The sequence below is a fragment of the Numenius arquata genome, chromosome 5 (assembly GCF_964106895.1).
Source record: "Numenius arquata chromosome 5, bNumArq3.hap1.1, whole genome shotgun sequence".
Taxonomy (NCBI): domain Eukaryota; kingdom Metazoa; phylum Chordata; class Aves; order Charadriiformes; family Scolopacidae; genus Numenius; species Numenius arquata.
The window spans coordinates 36,538,562-36,556,780 of record NC_133580.1 but is presented as its reverse complement, the minus strand read 5'-3'; the positions used below and the strand labels follow the sequence as shown (position 1 = coordinate 36,556,780).

General features: G+C 40.2%; 1 protein-coding gene across 1 annotated transcript in view; it reads right to left on the bottom strand.

Annotated features, from left to right (window-relative positions):
* FAM13A (family with sequence similarity 13 member A) overlaps nucleotides 1-18,219 on the bottom strand; it is a 131,446-nt gene that overhangs the window by 97,614 nt on the left and 15,613 nt on the right. The window contains exons 4-5 of the mRNA XM_074148339.1: nucleotides 17,277-17,457; nucleotides 6,949-7,108 (exon numbers count right to left, since the gene is read on the bottom strand). Coding sequence (XP_074004440.1) covers nucleotides 6,949-7,108; nucleotides 17,277-17,457 — 341 coding nt within the window. The remainder of the gene's footprint in view (nucleotides 1-6,948; nucleotides 7,109-17,276; nucleotides 17,458-18,219) is intronic.

Genomic DNA, 18,219 nt, shown 5'->3' with positions numbered 1-18,219 from the left:
AAGCTGACCATTAACACGATGCTAAAACGGTCCCAGACATGAAAGAAGAATAAAGGAAACTATCTAGACCCTGCAGGCTTACCGAGGGCAGCATAGTGTGGATTAGAAGTGGATGCCTTTTTTCCTGACGTAAATGAGGGATTGCTCTTATGTCTGCTGAATGTATAACCCTGGGGCCAGAGCACTGAGGTGGCAGGGGAGGATGACTTGTTTAGGGGGAGCCCACTCAGTCATGGAGCTGGTGAGTTTTCAGCAGTTTCTCCCTGTCAAGGAATTAGATCCTCATGCTAAGGTATTTAAGTGAAAACAGCTAAGGAAGGGAAAGAAAACATTTATTAGTGAAGATCTTGCTTTACACATCTGGGGAAATAATCCGAAACATCGTGGCTTTCAGTGGACAGAGCTTTGCAACTGGCTGCAAAGTGAGCAAAGTGAAGCCAAGATGGAGAACTTTTTGACCATCTTACCTTTCCTACCTCTCCCCAGGGAGGAAGGGCTCAGATCCTACCAAGGGCTGAATGATCTGGTCTGAGAGTTCAATTGGAACAAGCAAGCAAACACTCCACTTGAAAATAGTGCCACCTAAGCCAGCTGCAGCACTCTCCTTGATATAAAAAATACGTACTTTGGGGCTTGCCTGGCTGGGTTGAGCACCACACACTTTGCACCCACCAAGCACAGACACAGCTACACCTGGTGGACTGTTTGCCTCCTTAGAAATCTAAGAGCAGGCTTGCAGAGCGCAGTGCATGAGCTTTTGCTGCCATTTAAAGTACTATTAAAGAACTATTTTGCCAACTGATCCTCCCAGCTGAAGTGGCAGCTTTTGTTAGAAGACTGGAAACAAACAGGATAAAAATGCAAGAAGTTAATTGCATCTAAAATGAAAGGGTTGCTTTGAAACTATTAGTTTTAGTGAAAGCCAGCAAGAGATCAATTTCTGTAGCTCTTCAGGGAGTGAAATTTGCCTGTTCAGAGGTCATCAGAATGCACCTACATTATATTCACAATGTTGAAATTGCACATTTATAATTTTGACTTTATAACTTGGATTTTTAATTTAATGTTAATGTTATAATTTTAATATTATAAATGGACTTGCTTTCTCTTCCGCATCAGGTGAACAGGGCTATGTACTCTACCACCCAGTGGGGGAAGAAAGTGAAAAGCCTTTTACATTCCTGTCCCAAATATGTAATCAAGCCAGGAACAGCATTACATCCTCATCATGCCAGTGCTTGTGTTCCAGTGCAAACATTTATGTGCTCCGAGCAGTCGGATTCTTAAAACTAGAAGTGCTCTGTCAAGAAGGCACTAGAGGGAAAAGGCGAAAAAATTAGAAAATAATAATCTTGGAACCCTGCATGACTAGGTAATAGGTTGTATGTTTTATTTGAAGACAATACTGAGCTAAAAACCATTATACTACTAAAGATGATACGTTTCACGTGAAACCAGTGGAAGGGGTAATTCCAGAAATCTCCCAAGAGCGAGTCTCATAATAGTTTGCCTGCCCAGATTTCCCTTACCACTTGAACTAAATAAAATGCTCTTCACTGCCTGTCTTTGATCATTAGAGAAGTCTAATCACTGTTATTCAAAGGTCCCATTTCATTACAGTTGTAACAACACAACACTGGCTAACTATACAGCATAGGACTATATGCAGCTGCAGTTTGAACAGCACTTTAAGATCTTTGGAAATGAAAGGTCCTTGTTCAAATTTTTTTTTTTTTTTTTGTTACTGTAGGTTTTACAAACCTATTTGTTCAAGAAGATAATAAAATTGGCAATACTGCAACTCAAGATTGACTGGTTTTTCATTACATGGTTTATCACTCAGTTTAGTGCCACAAAAATCGATCAGGACCATACCTGTACACACTAGGAGTTCTGTTCCAAAGTAAAGCATAAACAACAGGGGTTTATTATAATACCCTGACATTTATAATGTGATAAATGCACAGCAGTGCAGATATACTGTCAGAGAATTAACTGTTCACGTGTAACACTGCCCAATAAAAAATAGCTATTTATAATTGTGAAAATGTGAACACAGAGCAGATAGCTAATCAGCACACTCACCCCACTTCTTCACCCATTTCTCTTTAACTAGCAGAGCCTATTGATCAATAGACTGGGGCTCTTCCAGACCTTTACTGGGTTAGGAAATTAAACTTAGATAAAAGTCTTAAGGATTGTAATAATAGCTGGCTGCAAATGAGACCCGCAAACCACAATTTATTTTGGAATTAAAGAAAAAACAATCAAACCTCATAATCCTTTTATGGGAAGGAATTCCCAAATATATATATACACACACATATTTGCAAAGAAAGTACATGTTATACTTCCACCTGCTGGCCACCTGCCTGGAAGATCACACGGATCTCATTCTGCTAGGTGGAGTGAGAAACTCTTCAGGAGGAAAATCTTCCAGGAGAGAGAAACTTTCTTTCAGGCAAGGCATCACAAACCTGACAGTTCAATTTCCTATTGAAATATAAACTATTCTAAGACAAATTGTCTATTTTGTTAAAATTGCAGGTTTTTTTAACATAGAGGTTTCCAAAGAAAAACTCCCTACCATTTCTAACTATAATCCTACCATATGCCTAAGCAAGGGGAAGCTTTACAGTCCTGGGACCAAAGCAAGGACTAGAACACAGCTTCCAGAGATTCCAGCTCCCTTACTTTCTGAATTATGATCCACTGAGAAAGCAAGCTAAGTAATCCCTTTACCTGGCACAACTTGTCTTTCCCAATGACTGAGCAACCTTTGAAAGGAGAAATGTAACTGGGGCGAAGGTGTTCCTGTGCCTCCCCAGTGCACATACGCAGCAAGAATGGTAGTTCAACTACCAACAGCCCTACAGAATCACACCTCTCCTAACTTTTGGCTTCCTTAAAAAAGATCTTCTTTAAGCTGCCACAATCCGTACCTGATTGAAATGCTCTTACTTCTTCTGGAAGTCTGTAGCATTGTGGATTTCCCCTAGCTATGACCAAAATGGTAGACAAGATGCAACTTGCTCCACTCAAGCTATTTTTCCTTTCCAATACACTGCTCAAAGAGAAGCTTGATGCTTTCATGACTTTACCTGAATGATCCACATATTTTTGTTTTCATTTCAAAAGTGCAGTACTTCCTGCTTTTAAAAATCCACTGATTTTATGACCAAAATGAAGTGTGGGAAAATCTTAACATATCCAGGCTGTGAAGTGTCAGGAGTCGTGCAAGTTCAGGAAGATGGTAAACATCACCGAGCACATGACAGGAGGTACATTCCCATATTGGGATGGGATGGCATGAGACACTACTCCCCTGTTTCTCAGTATTTGCTCAAAATTAATGATTTAGGGTTCATGTTGACTTCAAAAAAGATAATTATGGGTGGATGATGTGAAGCAACAGGCACCTAAGCCATCTCAAGAACAGCCAAAGACTGCAGGGGCAAATAATATTCTCACATTACTTTTAGATACTAACTAAAGATAGGTTCCTGTTTTTCCAGTTGAGACTTCAGCACTGAAGTAAGAGCCTGAAGCCATGAAAAAGAGATATGAAAAAGCAGGGCTAATTTTGTAATACAGTAAACTAGAAAGGCGTACTAGAGCACTGAGATTAGTGCATTGATCAATGTTGTACTTTTTGATGTCTTTTGTTACTTTTTTAAACCACTGTTATTAGGCTTCAAGTTTTGATTCAAGTTGGTCCTGCAAATTTATGGCATTCTTCTCCCTGTATAAGAAGTTTCATGCTTACAGGTACTCTTTCCAAACTCTTAATCAAGAAACACCTGGATCAGCATCGATGGCTTTGACAATCACAAGGTTAATCTCTTAGCACAATATAAAAACTATTTTCTTCCTGTAAGTACATCTAACCCCATTTTGGGAACCTCACCTTTGGGTGAGACCAACAGCAGCATTCCAAACAAAAGGAGTCATTAATGCTTGTCTAAGAAGTGTCTCAATAAGCCCTTGCCCCACACTGTACACCCAAGAGAACACATAAGGCAGGTCACATTACCACAAGCATTGTACTAACCTAAGAGGAAAAGCTACCTCCATATTCAAGAACATAAAAGAAAGGATGGCAAAGAAACACAGACTACGGCTGGGCTACAGCATGTGTGCACAGCAACTGGACATGATGGAAGGCCATGTAATGTGAAGACTGCTGGAGCTTTGGCACCTCACTACAGACTGCCAGCCTTCTCTCTGGAGTAGGAATGAAAGGCTATCAGATTTGAGTACAGGAAGAATAGTGGGATAGGGCTGTGGGAATCTGGGAGAAAAATGTAAACATGGAAAAGAGAGAAAGGAGAGAGAGTGAAGGCAGTCATGGGAAAGGTAACAGTGTAGTGACTCAGGGTGAAACACTGGCAATACAGTGAGTGATTTGGGAGGAGGGGATGACAGAAATACCCCAGGAAGTGAGTGAGGTCATTTAAATCTCCCTTCTTTACCCTCCTGCTGCCCACAATGTAAAAGCTAAAAAAAAAAAAAACATTTAGATAAATGCAGCTGAGTTTGGTAAAAGGCAGTTCCTCATTTTCTTCCCTTTCCTTGCTGTCTGGTCCCCCCGTCCACCATGGTTCATACTTGAATGAAACACCCTTAAAATCAACAGGGCCTCAGTTTATGAGAGTGTTGTCCTGAGCATCCTGTGTTTTTCACTCCTTCCAAAAGAATTACTTGGCAAATCTCTCTCCAGCTACCTGTAGATAAGAATTCATCAATGGGTTTTCACGAGGCAGTAACTTTGCTTACAAATGGCTTGCTATTTTCTGAACACTGTGACCCAGGTCGTGTCAAACAATTCTCCGAGGCATTTGTTCTTTTATGCCACAGATCAGCCAGTTCCTACTGTATGTAACAGTTCATGCACTAGCAAACTAGCAGTTACGTTTCTCTACTGAATCTCATTTACTAACACTTGGTTTTCTCTTCAAATGCACCATCTCTAGTTTATTATATAAATTGGCTAGAAGAGGCGGTATCTGCTAGGATACAAGAAAAGTAACCTTTGGGAATGGTATGAAGCATTCCTTCAAAGAGCCACCGGTCAAATCTCAACAAGCACTTCTTATATAGCTTTGCTACATGAAGTTAGATGCTTGTATTTCTTACGTTTGAGTGTTTACCTTGGTTAAGCTAGAAAACTTCCCGGCCAAATTCGATGGACAAGGAACAAGGTCAAATATTTGTAGTAGACTGCCTGCAGAATTTGGAAGCTGTCAACAAGATTCAAAGACACAAATACAATGTAAGCCCTTGTGTTTAGGCATGGCTCATTCCTCTGAGGCAGTCATCTGTTTCCTAAGGCTAAGTGATAGGCAACATTTTTCATCTCACTTGAGTAACTATCTTTCAGGCTATTTTGTTGGAGTAATTCTGGTTGTCACCATGTGCTTTGATAGCTCCGATCTCTGAACCGCTCTGGGAAATCTCCCAGTTGTCCACTTTTGTGCATTCCCAATTGCTATAAGTCCTTAGAAGTGAAAGACTATCTTGGCTTTGCAACTGCTGAAGCTTGAAGGAGGTGGAGACATAGCTGAAGCCCTTCTTCTGGGCTGTTTAAAGTACAGTGGCTGCTTACAATCACATTCTTCTTAACCTGTTTTTCTTACTAAAGTGACTGTCAGCTGCTAAACATCAATCTCATCTGCCAGGCAGATCATTTCCATTCCCCAGAAGTTACTGTGACTTCCGTAACATATATTAGGGAGGACACTGCAAGTCATCAGTACTTCTATTTCCTTCCACAGAAGCATTTTAGGTGAACATTAGTAACAACGAAAAGACTAAAAAACTAAAGACTTCCTCTGATTTACCACATAAGAAAACAACCAACCCTTCTAAAGGCAGCTGGGTCTGACTCGTGCAGATTGCCCTGCAGTTCAGATTCAACAGACCCTCCAGCGATACACTGCAAAGGCAGAGATGTTTCCAGTTGATTTCACTTGACTAGCAGAACTTGGGCTCACATCAAACTTCTTGTTTTGCCAAGGTCAAAGACACTATATTTTTATAACTTATATTCTGACAACTTCCATTCCAGTCAGTGAAGGCTACAGTGATTTTATCAGTGGGTGCTTGCAAAACCCTACCAAGGGAAGGCATGCAGTTCAACTGTCTCAAACTCAAGAACTCATACCTTTGAAGGGAGTAATTATCTGCACAGCTAACACACAAAAGGAAATAAGGCAATTGCAAACCACTCTCATGGCCATTTCCTGCACAAACTTCAGGTTCCATCCTGTAGTAGAGATGGCACAAGCTAGAACAAGGCATTTCTGGCTGCCCTACTTATTTTTGTTGACTTTTTCTGAACTTTAGAATCCTCTGATGTTACACGCATGCCCTCTTCCCACCAAAGACATTATACTTTAATTATATCACTTTTATTTAACAGCTCCAATATACTTTCTTCAAGTAGTAACTACTATTTAATGCTTGTCTTCAAGTGAACTCAGAAATGGCTGCTCTGAGTAAGAATATGCGATTTTTAAATTCAGGTACTTTAAATTCAAGACAAGAAGACTTCATAGTGGCAAAAGATAGAGACCTCATACTGTCCTAAAGTATGGAAGTTTATCATCACTGATGTACATCATAAATGATCACCATGTCAGAAAGCTTGAGTATTTTCTAGTATTATTCTGCCTCCTCATTTAAAAACATTTATTTTTTAGCAGATGCATTTCCTGTATAAATAACAGTGAGTAGCTAACAAAGAATAAAGATGTTTAACAGAATCAAATTCCAGACTAGTAATGAAAATTAGCCTATCAGCAGAATCAATTTGTAAACTGTATAACAATCAACACAGAACATTATTACAATTGCTTCCCACTTACCTAAAAGATTTCTGGATTGAAGCCTGCAATAAGCCTGCATTATTATTTTGCTATAAGAAAATGAAATATTAGAGATACTCACTTTTACCAGAATAATTCTTGCTAGCTCTTCACACACAGGCTTTTCTTCTTCCTTCTTCAAACCTTCCAATTCAAACAAGGTATTGTAATTTTCTAGCATTTTTGTCATTATCTTGTTGCAGATCTCCTGTTCTTTTATACCTTCAAATCCAGAGGGCACACTAAAATTGGATGGAACATAAAGCAGAGCATTACAGGTGTTCAACATACAAAAGTTCCTGCATAGAGCCTCTGTAACGTATCAGTTGTGGGTACAGGCTGGCAAACAGGCACAGGAAACTTTGTCTGGGAAAGGAGGACTGTGTCTATGGTGTTAACAACTATCACGGTTTGTCTGCAGTTTTTCTTACTGATATAAAATATTGTATCTATTGGTCAAACTATCTACTCCACAGAACAGAGGGAGAGATCAAATTGAGACAACCACCAACCGAGTTACCACCAGCTTTGCTAAAAGTTTGGTTTGTGACTGCAACACAGATAGCACCGAGGCATTTAAATGCTCAGAACTGTTAATAAGAAGAGTCAGATTCCTCCAAATAGTGGTTTGTGATAACTTCAAAGGTATACAAGAAGGATGAGTCAAAAAAATTAAGAAAACCCACACGCTGAGCAGAACACTAAAAGTAAAAGTTAAGATCTTTGCAGCTTCAGGTAACCCCATGCTGTACACCAGATTTCTTAATCTAATTTTTGAGTTCCTATTCCTCTTGAAGGTAGGCTCATAACTCACAGGGCTTTTTCAAACATAGAGATGGAGGCTACCTTCTGCAGAACAGCCTAAAAAACTCATATAAAAAGAGGTTTCTAATCTCCATTTTCTGGGAGAATATTCACCTATTTGGCTGCAGAAGCAGCAACTTCTTGCTCTCTCAAAACAGGCCCCTCTGCAGCCAGGGATTGCCTGCCACAGACCTTAAAGGCACACACAAAAGGAAAGGCAAGATACTGATGTGGAACAAGTGTTGTATTCCAGTTTATGCTCCTTTTCCTTCCTTATGTGTTTCACACAACCCTGTCATGTGGTAAAAACCATATATTACTCACAACAGAGCACACAATTAATTGAAGCATCTAATGATCACCTGCTTGAATGTTGGCTTTCTGCACATTTAAAGGACTTTGGTGCCCCAAACTGACTTAAATTCTTTTTTAATACAAAAGTGAGATCTCTGAAGAATCTTCTTCAGCATTTAAAATACTTCTTCAATCATCCAATTTTTCTCATTGTACAGCATTTCCAGTAGATGCACTCTCCTCTCAATAATCCACGAAGTGGCTGCATGGATATCAGTTTTCTAAGGACCTTATAAAGCGCCAGAGACTGCAGATCAGGAGGTATAGGAAACATGGGAAAAATTTAAAGGGAAGAAACAGGGGAGCAAAAACCAAAAATGAAAAAAGTTTCAAGTAGTTTTTGGCTGAGGACAACTAGTGGTCATATGAGAGGAAAAAACAACTCAAACTCCCAAAAGTTAAGCTAATACTTTCTGAGCTATTTTACAGGGAAGTAACCTGAAAGCAAACCATTGTTTATTATAACCAGCAACTAAAATTTAGAAATACCTATCTACTGTAAAACTCTAACTACAGTTTATTGGGTCCAGATGTGCATTTCAACAAGAAGGCTCTGAAAGCAGATGCCACCAGAAATTTCCTATCAAAAAGTGCCTTCTTGTAGGCGTTGCACGCTACTGATCTTCTCAGTATTTCACTCTCTGTAGTACATCCATATGTCAACAGGGAAAGGATGCCACTGCAGCGGGATACATCTTTGTAAGCTCCAGAAGAGAACCTTTATTGCTGTCATTTCAACATTCAATACATGCTAGAGTTGCAGGCCCTGAAGTTTAAAGGAACTGGATTATTTTACACTGCAGAACATTGCCAACTGTAAAATAGGTCAGTCTCACCGGCCTTAAGTAAATTCACTAATTTCATTAATATGGAACCTAGCCTCAAACTAAATAAATGAAATATGGGACTACTTCTGTTGATGGATGTGCATGTATACCTGGGCCAATTCACTTTACGGAGTATCATATATTCACTAAAAGATAGTAAGTGGCCTGAATAAAAAGAAATTGTACATATGTGTCATGGTTTGGGCTGGGTTGGCCAATGACAAGATGGCAGACGCTCTCCCCCACCTCTCACTCCAAGGAAAGGAAGAAGAGAGATAAAGAGATTTATGGGGTTAGAAGAAACTAAGCTACGTTTATGAAATAATAATAATAATAAATAATAATAATAAAAGAAAATAATGAAATAGATACAATATATACAAATGTATACAAAACCATATCAAGCTCCCAGCAAGATGTTACCGGCAGGTATTAGGAAAGTTCCAGACTGGTCTCAGTGATGAATGGGAACTAGATTCTGGAACACACTGACGGGGATCAAAGGTAGATGAACTGACAGGGTCTTCCTCAGGCATCACTCACCAAAGAGAGCCATTGAAGAAGAGCCCTTGAAGAGGAACCAACCTGACCCCTTTGATCCGTCAGCATTTATCCTGAGCATGGCAGATGGGATGGAATACCCTATTGGTCATTTTGGGTCACCTGACCTGTTCACACCTTCCCACAGGTGCAACCCCTCCACAGGGTAAACAACCAAGTCAGCTGACCCTGGTTGCCACGGCAACAAGTATAAGCAAGAGCCTCTGCCACTGAACAGAGGGTTGGCTCTGCTCCACCCCAAACCAGGACAATATGCAATAGGCCTATGCAACCATCCTGATGTAAGGAAACCCTTCTTCCCATGCTAAACGATGTGCTGCAGAGTTGGCATGGTGCAAAGCTTGCTTGATAATTCAGGCAAACTCTGACTATTACCTTCCTGATGTGTTTCTCCAAAACCGGGTACCACTGAAGTAAACCTGACACCCCTTCATGACCCCTATGAACCTCATTCCTAGGAAATGGACTGGAAACATACTAGAGCGAGTTTAAGTCAAAATAAAGACTCCAGATAGCTTCAATGAGTTGTAGAGCAGAACCCTGACCTAAACCACATCTGCTGGGCACTACAGCCAACAGGTCCCTACAGGCACCAGCTAACACCCAAAAACTCATCCTGGTTGAAAAACAGTCCAGCCTATAAAGTTTGCACAAAGCACACAAACAGTATTTAATTTCTGCATAATTCCATGCCTTTCTTGCCCTGCCTTCTGCACGTTAATTATTCCACAGTTTATATTTATTAAATCAAATCTGTGAAAAGTCCAACATTTTATTCTGAACAATTCTGTACTTGTATGATGAGATGCCTATGCAGAACACAAGGTTAAAGCCATAAGCCATAAGCTTTAGTCTTCTTTTATCACCCCTCTCTGAATGTAACCAAGCAGAGCAGCATGAATTGTTTTATTTTAATGGTAGCGTAACATACTTTAGCCATTGCCATCTACGTGCCGCTTATACAGGCATATTTTACAAAGTTTCTCATTTTTTTTTTTCCTTTAATTGCTGTTATTAGACCTCCATCATGGCAAAACTATTATACTCTTTGAGCTATCCATTGTGACCTTTTCCTTGCAATAAATCTTCAGTTCAGCACATATAAGAACTTTAGATTGTGAGCATGCAACACCCTACGTATTTATACAAGTTAAAACCCATCTGTTGCCACACTGCATGATCCACCAGTCTACTAGACAGTTTTGAAAATGTGTTCAAAAAAAAGAATATCTTACTTTAGCTTTTCTTAATCTGAAAAGTTGTAATAGCTACAAATTTCACTTCAGCTCACTAGAAAACCCCGTCTTATGAGAAAGTATTCTTCACACAGCCACCTTCATGATACACACCCTACTCCTTGGAAATTTTTCATATTCTTTTGTGAAGACCTTATTAAAACATTTCAGCAAACCTGTGTTCATAGTTATGGTTCCTTTATGTTTAATTTACATGTTAATTTGGCAATATAACTGTGTTGCTTATAGAGTTAGATGCACATCTTATTCCAGTTACAAAATCCTCAATGGCAGGACTTGGATGCCCTTATAGGCACGCATGCACGAACTACTTCAGTAGCAGCACCAGAAACAGCAGCAGAATATCGGTTTCATTACCAGAAACACATTTTCTAGAAGGGAGGCATAAACCTGTAATTTCTGTGGTCATTTCTAGAAGGAAAAACATTGATGGGTTCAGGTTTATTTTGGAGATTTGAGCTGGAAAACTCCCACTGTGTTCTCGCAGTAGCTTGCAAAGTCACTACCAGATACATAGCATAGGCAGTGACAGAAACAAATTCTCTAGTGTCCTCCCTTAGATTGCTCAGACCTCCTGCCCTTCCCAGAGAGATGCTCAGTGATCTGTGTGCAAAGCACAGTGGCTCCACATTAAGTATTTGGAAAAAATGTGCTTTGTCCAAAGGAGGCACCTGCATTAACAGCACCTGACTCAAACAAGCAGGCCCGAGGACCAAGGTGCATAGAACCACAAGTTTTACAGGATAGTAAAGACTGAAATTAATGATGAAGCCACTTTAAAGCGGAAAAAGCAGTAGTTCTCAAAGTTAAAAACATTACCTAGGAATAGGATCAAGTAGTTAGCCCTTCATTTCAAAACATGACGCCCAGCAGTGTTTTACACTTCTGCTCGATGTCCTACCAGCATGACTGGCCCACCCACCACAGCTCCATGCCACTCATGTCCATGTCATCCAATGCTCACTTGTTCTTTGGGTTCTTCCAGACCACTTTAAGCCAAGAGTGTGTCTGCTTCCATAGGGATGCTTAAGAAAGCTAGTCTCAAACAAGTTAAACCACATCAAAGCCCTGTGTCACAACTCTTACTCAGAACTGAAGTGACCTGGGGTCAGATTAACATGCTGTGAAAGAATTACTTACATTTCGTGCATTATTTAAATGAATTTACCTCAGGGTCCCTGTAAACAAGCTCTAACAGGCCAACTGCAGAGTGGGCTCGTGAGAGAGCAAATTGCCACACTCTGCTGAGAGTTGTGCAGTAACACATCCAAACACGAATGCATCTGGCACAGGACAGGCTCTGTCACCATCCACCACACCTGAGAAACTTGCTTCAAGTGGAAACGAGGGCCAGGAGGACTTGGGATATAGTCATCTGCCTGTAATAAGCTGGACTAAGATCACTGAACTGATTTCCCCAGGCAGCAACTGCTGACAGCTCCCTCTCACAACTGAGAACCAACGATTTCCATGTGAAACCATGCATCTCATTATGAATTCCCAACAGCATTTGACTCCACCCTGTCTGAGATGAAGAACGCACATTACCATTTCCTTAAGTGGCTCTGCAGTAGTAGTTTGCGTGGAATGACATCATTGTAATCCTAATTTACAAACCACTGAGGGCTGTATTCTCTGCCTTCTCAGACTGCTACTTTTGCTGTTTGTATAGTACCTTTTGTAGAGGAGCACCACAAAGCCCCCTTACCATTCTCCTATCCTAGGGAATCTCACAAGAAACGGCACTCAGAGGACTGGGAACACTACAAGGACAGGCCATAGCCTAACACCCACTCAGAAAGAACATCATTCCCTTCTCCAGACATTTCCAGACAGAGGCTCTTCAAAAATGCTCCTTGTGATTGTATCTGGGCTGTACTGTTGAGCTCAAACACCATTTTCTTTTGCACATATTAGGAAAAAGTTCTTCAATAAGAGGGTGGCCAAGCACTGAAAGAAGCTCCCCAGGGAAGTGGTTACAGCCCCAAGTCTGTTAGTGTTCAAGAATTATTTGGACAACATTCTCAGATACATGATTTAACTTTTAGGTTGCATTGTGTGGAGACAAGAGTTGGACTCGATGATCCTCATGGGTCCCTTCCAACTCGGCATATTCTATGATTTTAGTTTTTCCTGTGAAACTGCTCTTCCACTTAAATTCTGTGTGTATGCTTTATTGCCAGTCCTCAATGAAGATCAGAAAAAAGAACATTTTCAACCAGGAGCAGTAACTTATTTTCATGGAGTTTTTTGACAAAGGTATATACCGAAAGGTTTAGATAAATAAATAATAATACTCAACCCAAAAAAGCCAAAACCAAACCACAGAACATTTCCTACTGAAATAATCACTATTTCATTCAAGAGATATAATAGGAAAGATTATAACACCTGGCACTGGACAGATCATAAAAGAGAAACTTTGTCAACTGAAACTTTTAAGTGGTGAGTGTTCACTAGGAGAATGGAGGACTTGAGATGGAATTTGGCCAGAACACGCCCTCCACTTACGAAGAGAGCAATGCACCTTTAGTAATCATCAGTTTATTTTACATATAGGGCATTCAAGGGACTCCAGATGACAAAGTTGAGCACACAACAGGAAAGAAATAGGAGAAGAGAACATAAAAGTCTGTCACTAAAAGGCTCAGCAGTATCGTCCCCTATGCACTTCCCAAAGAGGAGGCAAGCGCTCATGGGTATTTAATATGATTATGAATGAGAACATTTATGGCTTTCCTATATTATGCTTGATGCTTTAAACTTGCATCATAGGGTGTAGCACACTGAATTCTTATGAAAAACAACTCCTTTACCCTGCTGGCAAATGCAGTATTTAAAATCTATACAAATCCCATAAGAAAGGTTATGTTGCATGCTCCAATTTGCAATAATGAATGTTAGAACAACAATTTTCCGTACTGACATTGACCCTGATCCTGGACTTACAACTGGTTTTAAGACTGATGTAGGATTGGGACTGCACTGCCTGAAAACAAAGTCCATTCACATAATGTTTCAAAGGCCAACATTACTCACTGGGCAGTTCTAGTTCAGCCCCTCTGCTTTCACTTCAGCTTCATATACCCAGTCTGTGTAGGCTTCAAAGCTGCCAGAAACCAAGGTAAGACATTTATGCAGAACTTTCGATCAGATTTTAATTATTACAAATTCAGCAACATATTGGAAATCTTTTTGAATCTCTGAAATACCTACAGCTACCCTACAGACAATCTATACTTTCTTGATACCTAAAGACAATCTACATTTTTCTCCATACTTGATGCTTTCTTCTACAACCTTTCAGGTAACTTCTATTACATAGTCATCATACAGAAATAACTGCATCTAACTGGCATTTAAACTGGATACTTGCATTTGCCAGCCACTTTTGCAGGGATGGAGAAATCCCTCACAACATGCTTAATCTCTGTTGCAATGAAACACAGTCAGATTAGTGAGAGGTTGAATGGTGGAGGCCACACACAGATCACCCTTTGAGAGAGAGCTACAATAAAGGGTGCAAATGGATCCTCTGCTTACTCTGTAACTGGTAGACCTCACATCTCTTACCATCCCAACCGAAGGACAGGATGAGTACAGCAGCCCCTCTGACACTCAATTCCAAGAGAGCAGAGGGAAGGAGAGAAAACCCAGCTGGTCCTCTCCTCCTTCTTCAGCACAAGCTGTGAGAGCCAAGCAGAGACACAGAGCAGGCCATAACTAAGGCTACAGCTCTACAGGAGCTGAAATTCAGGTCAATGGACAATAACTTCCTCCACAAGTAACCATGCTGCAAATGCTAATACTCCACACAGATAAGCCCAGTGACAGAAAGACAACTATTTATGTTCCTATACCTTCATGCTGATTGTTCCTCAAGGGCTGTATTTCTCTCTATACTTGACCTTTGGCTTCCATCACAATAAATCAGAACAACCCAACTTGGAAGAAAACAATGCACTAAATCTCAAACCATCATATTTTCCTTTTTTTGAGCTATTTGACCTTGCCCGTTACATTTTCCTACATCTTACCTCACAGTCATTACAAAGAAAGCAAATATCCATTTTCTCCCATCTTCTATTAGTTAGAAATAAAAAAAAGCACAAGATAACCTTTCACTAGAAAAGCACCAGTGCAATTTGTGAAACAGCAAGTAAGGAAGCAGGAGAAGTAGTGGATAAGATAAAAGTAATAAGGGTTAAAAGTTTAGGAGATGAGACAAATTACTGAGAACATGATGTACAAAAATGAAATGAAAAGAAGAGAATTAAAATTAAATCTAAATGTCTGGAAAGTGGCCCAACAGTGAGATTTATTCAATTGTTAAACAGCTTCAGTTACAGAGTAGGAGATAATATGTTTAAATAGCTAAAACATCACTAAAAATACCTTGTAGAAGGTATAATTGGATGGGCTTTATCTTCTCTGACACTGTGCATTAACTACATAGACTCCGATGCTGATTTTAGACACGAGTGTGAATTTCTGACAGAAAAATCTCAGATCTTCCTGCTCCAGCAGTGTAATTGCTGACAGCTGGATGCTAAGCCTTCTTTCCTTGTCCCAGAGAAACACCCCATGCATTGCTCTGAACAAACAATTCAAAGTGAGAAGAGCATTTGCTTCAACTACCTGCTGATACTTCTGCAGCTGGTCTCTCTAGGGGCTGCCTGTAGTGTGTAGACAGCCCTTGTCAAGCAGGCTTCAGGCAGCCTTATTACAGAGCTCTGAATTGCGTTCTGAGGAGATGTCTCTGGCTGCTTGGCCAACCAGCTGGCTAAGCCCAATGCCTAAAGTTCAGTGCTGCAAGTTCCTTCCTGCTCTTATCAAATCTTTGTTGATATGGATGGTCACAGTTCCAGAAATTTGAGACTGCACCCATTAACACAGGAGAAGAGGGTATGCTGTGGTTTAATCTTAGGAATGCCAATTGCAATTCCAAACTGCAACTCCCTGCATTCTATACCAAAAAGTATGCAGAGTTAATTTTTAAACTTTCCTGAATGAAGTGATGAGTAAACTAAAAATTATTCTAATAGCCACTTGGGAGTTTGAATCATAGAGATTTAGCCATTGGACTCAAAATCTTCTAATTTATTTTGTTTGTTCTTTACTAATACATTTAGACAGAAATTCTCAAACTGTCCATACAAATATAATCTTTAAAAATTGTTTTCCTTTGCCTTGTCAGAAATTTGCAGCATTGTGCTTCCACTAACTCTCATATTCATATGTTCCTGCACATACTACTGTCTTTTGAGATATCTTTCTTTTGGAGAGGAAGACAATTGGTTTGAAAACATGCTTTATCTTTTTGTATTAGCACATCAAATGCTTTAATCCTGACATATTCACCTTCATCATCCACAAGCAACATCTTAAGACAAGGCAGCAGTGTAGTCACAAGGACAAGCTTTGGTTTAAATGTCTCATTTCCACATGTTCTCTCCTTAATCAATGGAAAAAGATATGCTCCTTTAAAAAGAGAGCAGGCAGCATTTTGTCTAGGTATGTGGAACTGGCTCAATACATTAGAAGGAACTTAATTTATTTGTTTAAAGAAGTCTATTTCTTTCCACTGGCTACAGAGGAAGCCTAGGGAGACAGTCTCATTAGGCAATTAATCTAATCTAAGTCTCATTAGGCAACTCAGTGTTATTCCAGAGCGAAATTTTAAAAGGGTCAATATAAATTTGACATTTGCTACAAAGAACTCAATTCTCTCTTTTTGCTGGTATCACACATCTTTCAAGCCTGAGGACTGAACTAAACTCCCTACGTGTCTCCCACGTCTCAGATCTTGGATGCCAGCCAGAGAGTGTATTACAGACAAGACCAGGGAGTAGATGCTAACGGTGCACTGCATCACAGCAGCGACTTGACAGAAACATTCTTACTCAAGTGTGCTCTCACATCTGGAAATAACTCTTCTCACTACTGCTGCAAGCTCCACTAGAATGTACAACATGTTGTCTTCACCACAAGTGCCAAGGAACTGGGGCCAATGAAAGAAACTTGTAAAACTAGTGAGTCCAGTCAGAAGTCTCAAGAAGCCAGTAGAACCCCATAACCCCCAGACCAGTTTCTAAAGATACTGGAAGGATAAAGAGCCTAGAATTATCAGCATCTTGAGGACAAACACCAGATCACAAATCTGCAGAGAGTACAGAGTATCCATCTCTAGAAATTACACAGCACCTGGGTGCTGCATAGGAGTCCTTCTCCCCCAGGTATCCTTTCTCAAAGCCTTCTGCAGAGGAGCATCCATATTATCTAATGGCAAAGGAAGAAAGCTGTATGCGCACAAGTCTTCTTGGACTTACACGGTCTGAAGGCCTTTCATTATTATACTCCTGCCCTGCTGTCAACACAGCAATAGAAAACTGACCAACAGTTTAGCAAAACAGCGAGAGGAGATGGAAGAGCAACTCAACTCCCATTCAGCTCAAACAATAGCTTTAGCACTAAGATTTATCACAAAGCCCTAGTCATTGCCTTTGTTTGGTCACCCTAAAAAATTAGGGTTCTGAGCTACATTTCTGACTATCTGCTCTGTTATATTCTCCATCAACATATGAGGAAAAGTGAAAACCTCAACTTACTGAAAGCAATTTGGTCCAAATACAGTGGCAAGATTGCAAAGGTTCATCCTGTTCTCTACGTGATGTTCAGCAACCTTTATCAGGAACTGGCACAGATACTTCAGCAGGCAGTAATGAGCATCAGGCAGTTCTTTAAGGAGTTCCTTCAAGTTACTTTCCTTCTGTGTGTCGTTTCTAGTGTCTAGGAAAAACAAGAGAAGAAAAAACATATGTATATGGTTTTCTACATTGCTGCCAATTTACTTACATGGGTGAGCAAGCAGTGGGATCTACAATTTAGTCTTACTTCTCTTCAGATCCTCCAAATTTTCCTCAGGGAACCTGCACCTTTCTGCTGAGGCTCACCTTGGCCACCACTGGCACTGTTTCATGAACACCTTTATGTTGTAACTGTTTCCCTGAGTGGAATCAGCAGTGGCCATAGCTAACAGCATTGGAGCATGTTTATTCCCACCCGGTACGTAGCCATATCTGCTCTAACTCCAGTTCTACCAGATCCGCTCTAACTCCAGTTCTACCAGATCCCCTGCTTCCATGCTTCTTCTGGATGTTATCTCTGCTTCCCAAACCCCATCTCATACTCTGTTTTAGTTTCCCCTCCCATGAAAAACTTCAAAAAGAAGAAAGCAAAAACAGTAAAACAAGGAGTCTCCTGAAACGCAAGTGTTGTTAGAATAACAGTACTATAGCACTTTATCTGGGTACATTTCATTAAAAGCTCAATTTTGTATCTTTTGTCACAGTGACAGGTCTGTTCTAAGTCTTAGGCGAGGAGTCCTGCTTATGGAAAAAAAGGCTGTTCTGGGCAGTATTACACTCCATAACAAACCCAAACTTGGCGTGATGTTAGAGAATAGCCTTGTTATACTGTACAATCTTCTAGGATTTAAGTATGGATAAAAGTTTCCCCAGACTGAACTGAATAATATCAAAGTATGACCAA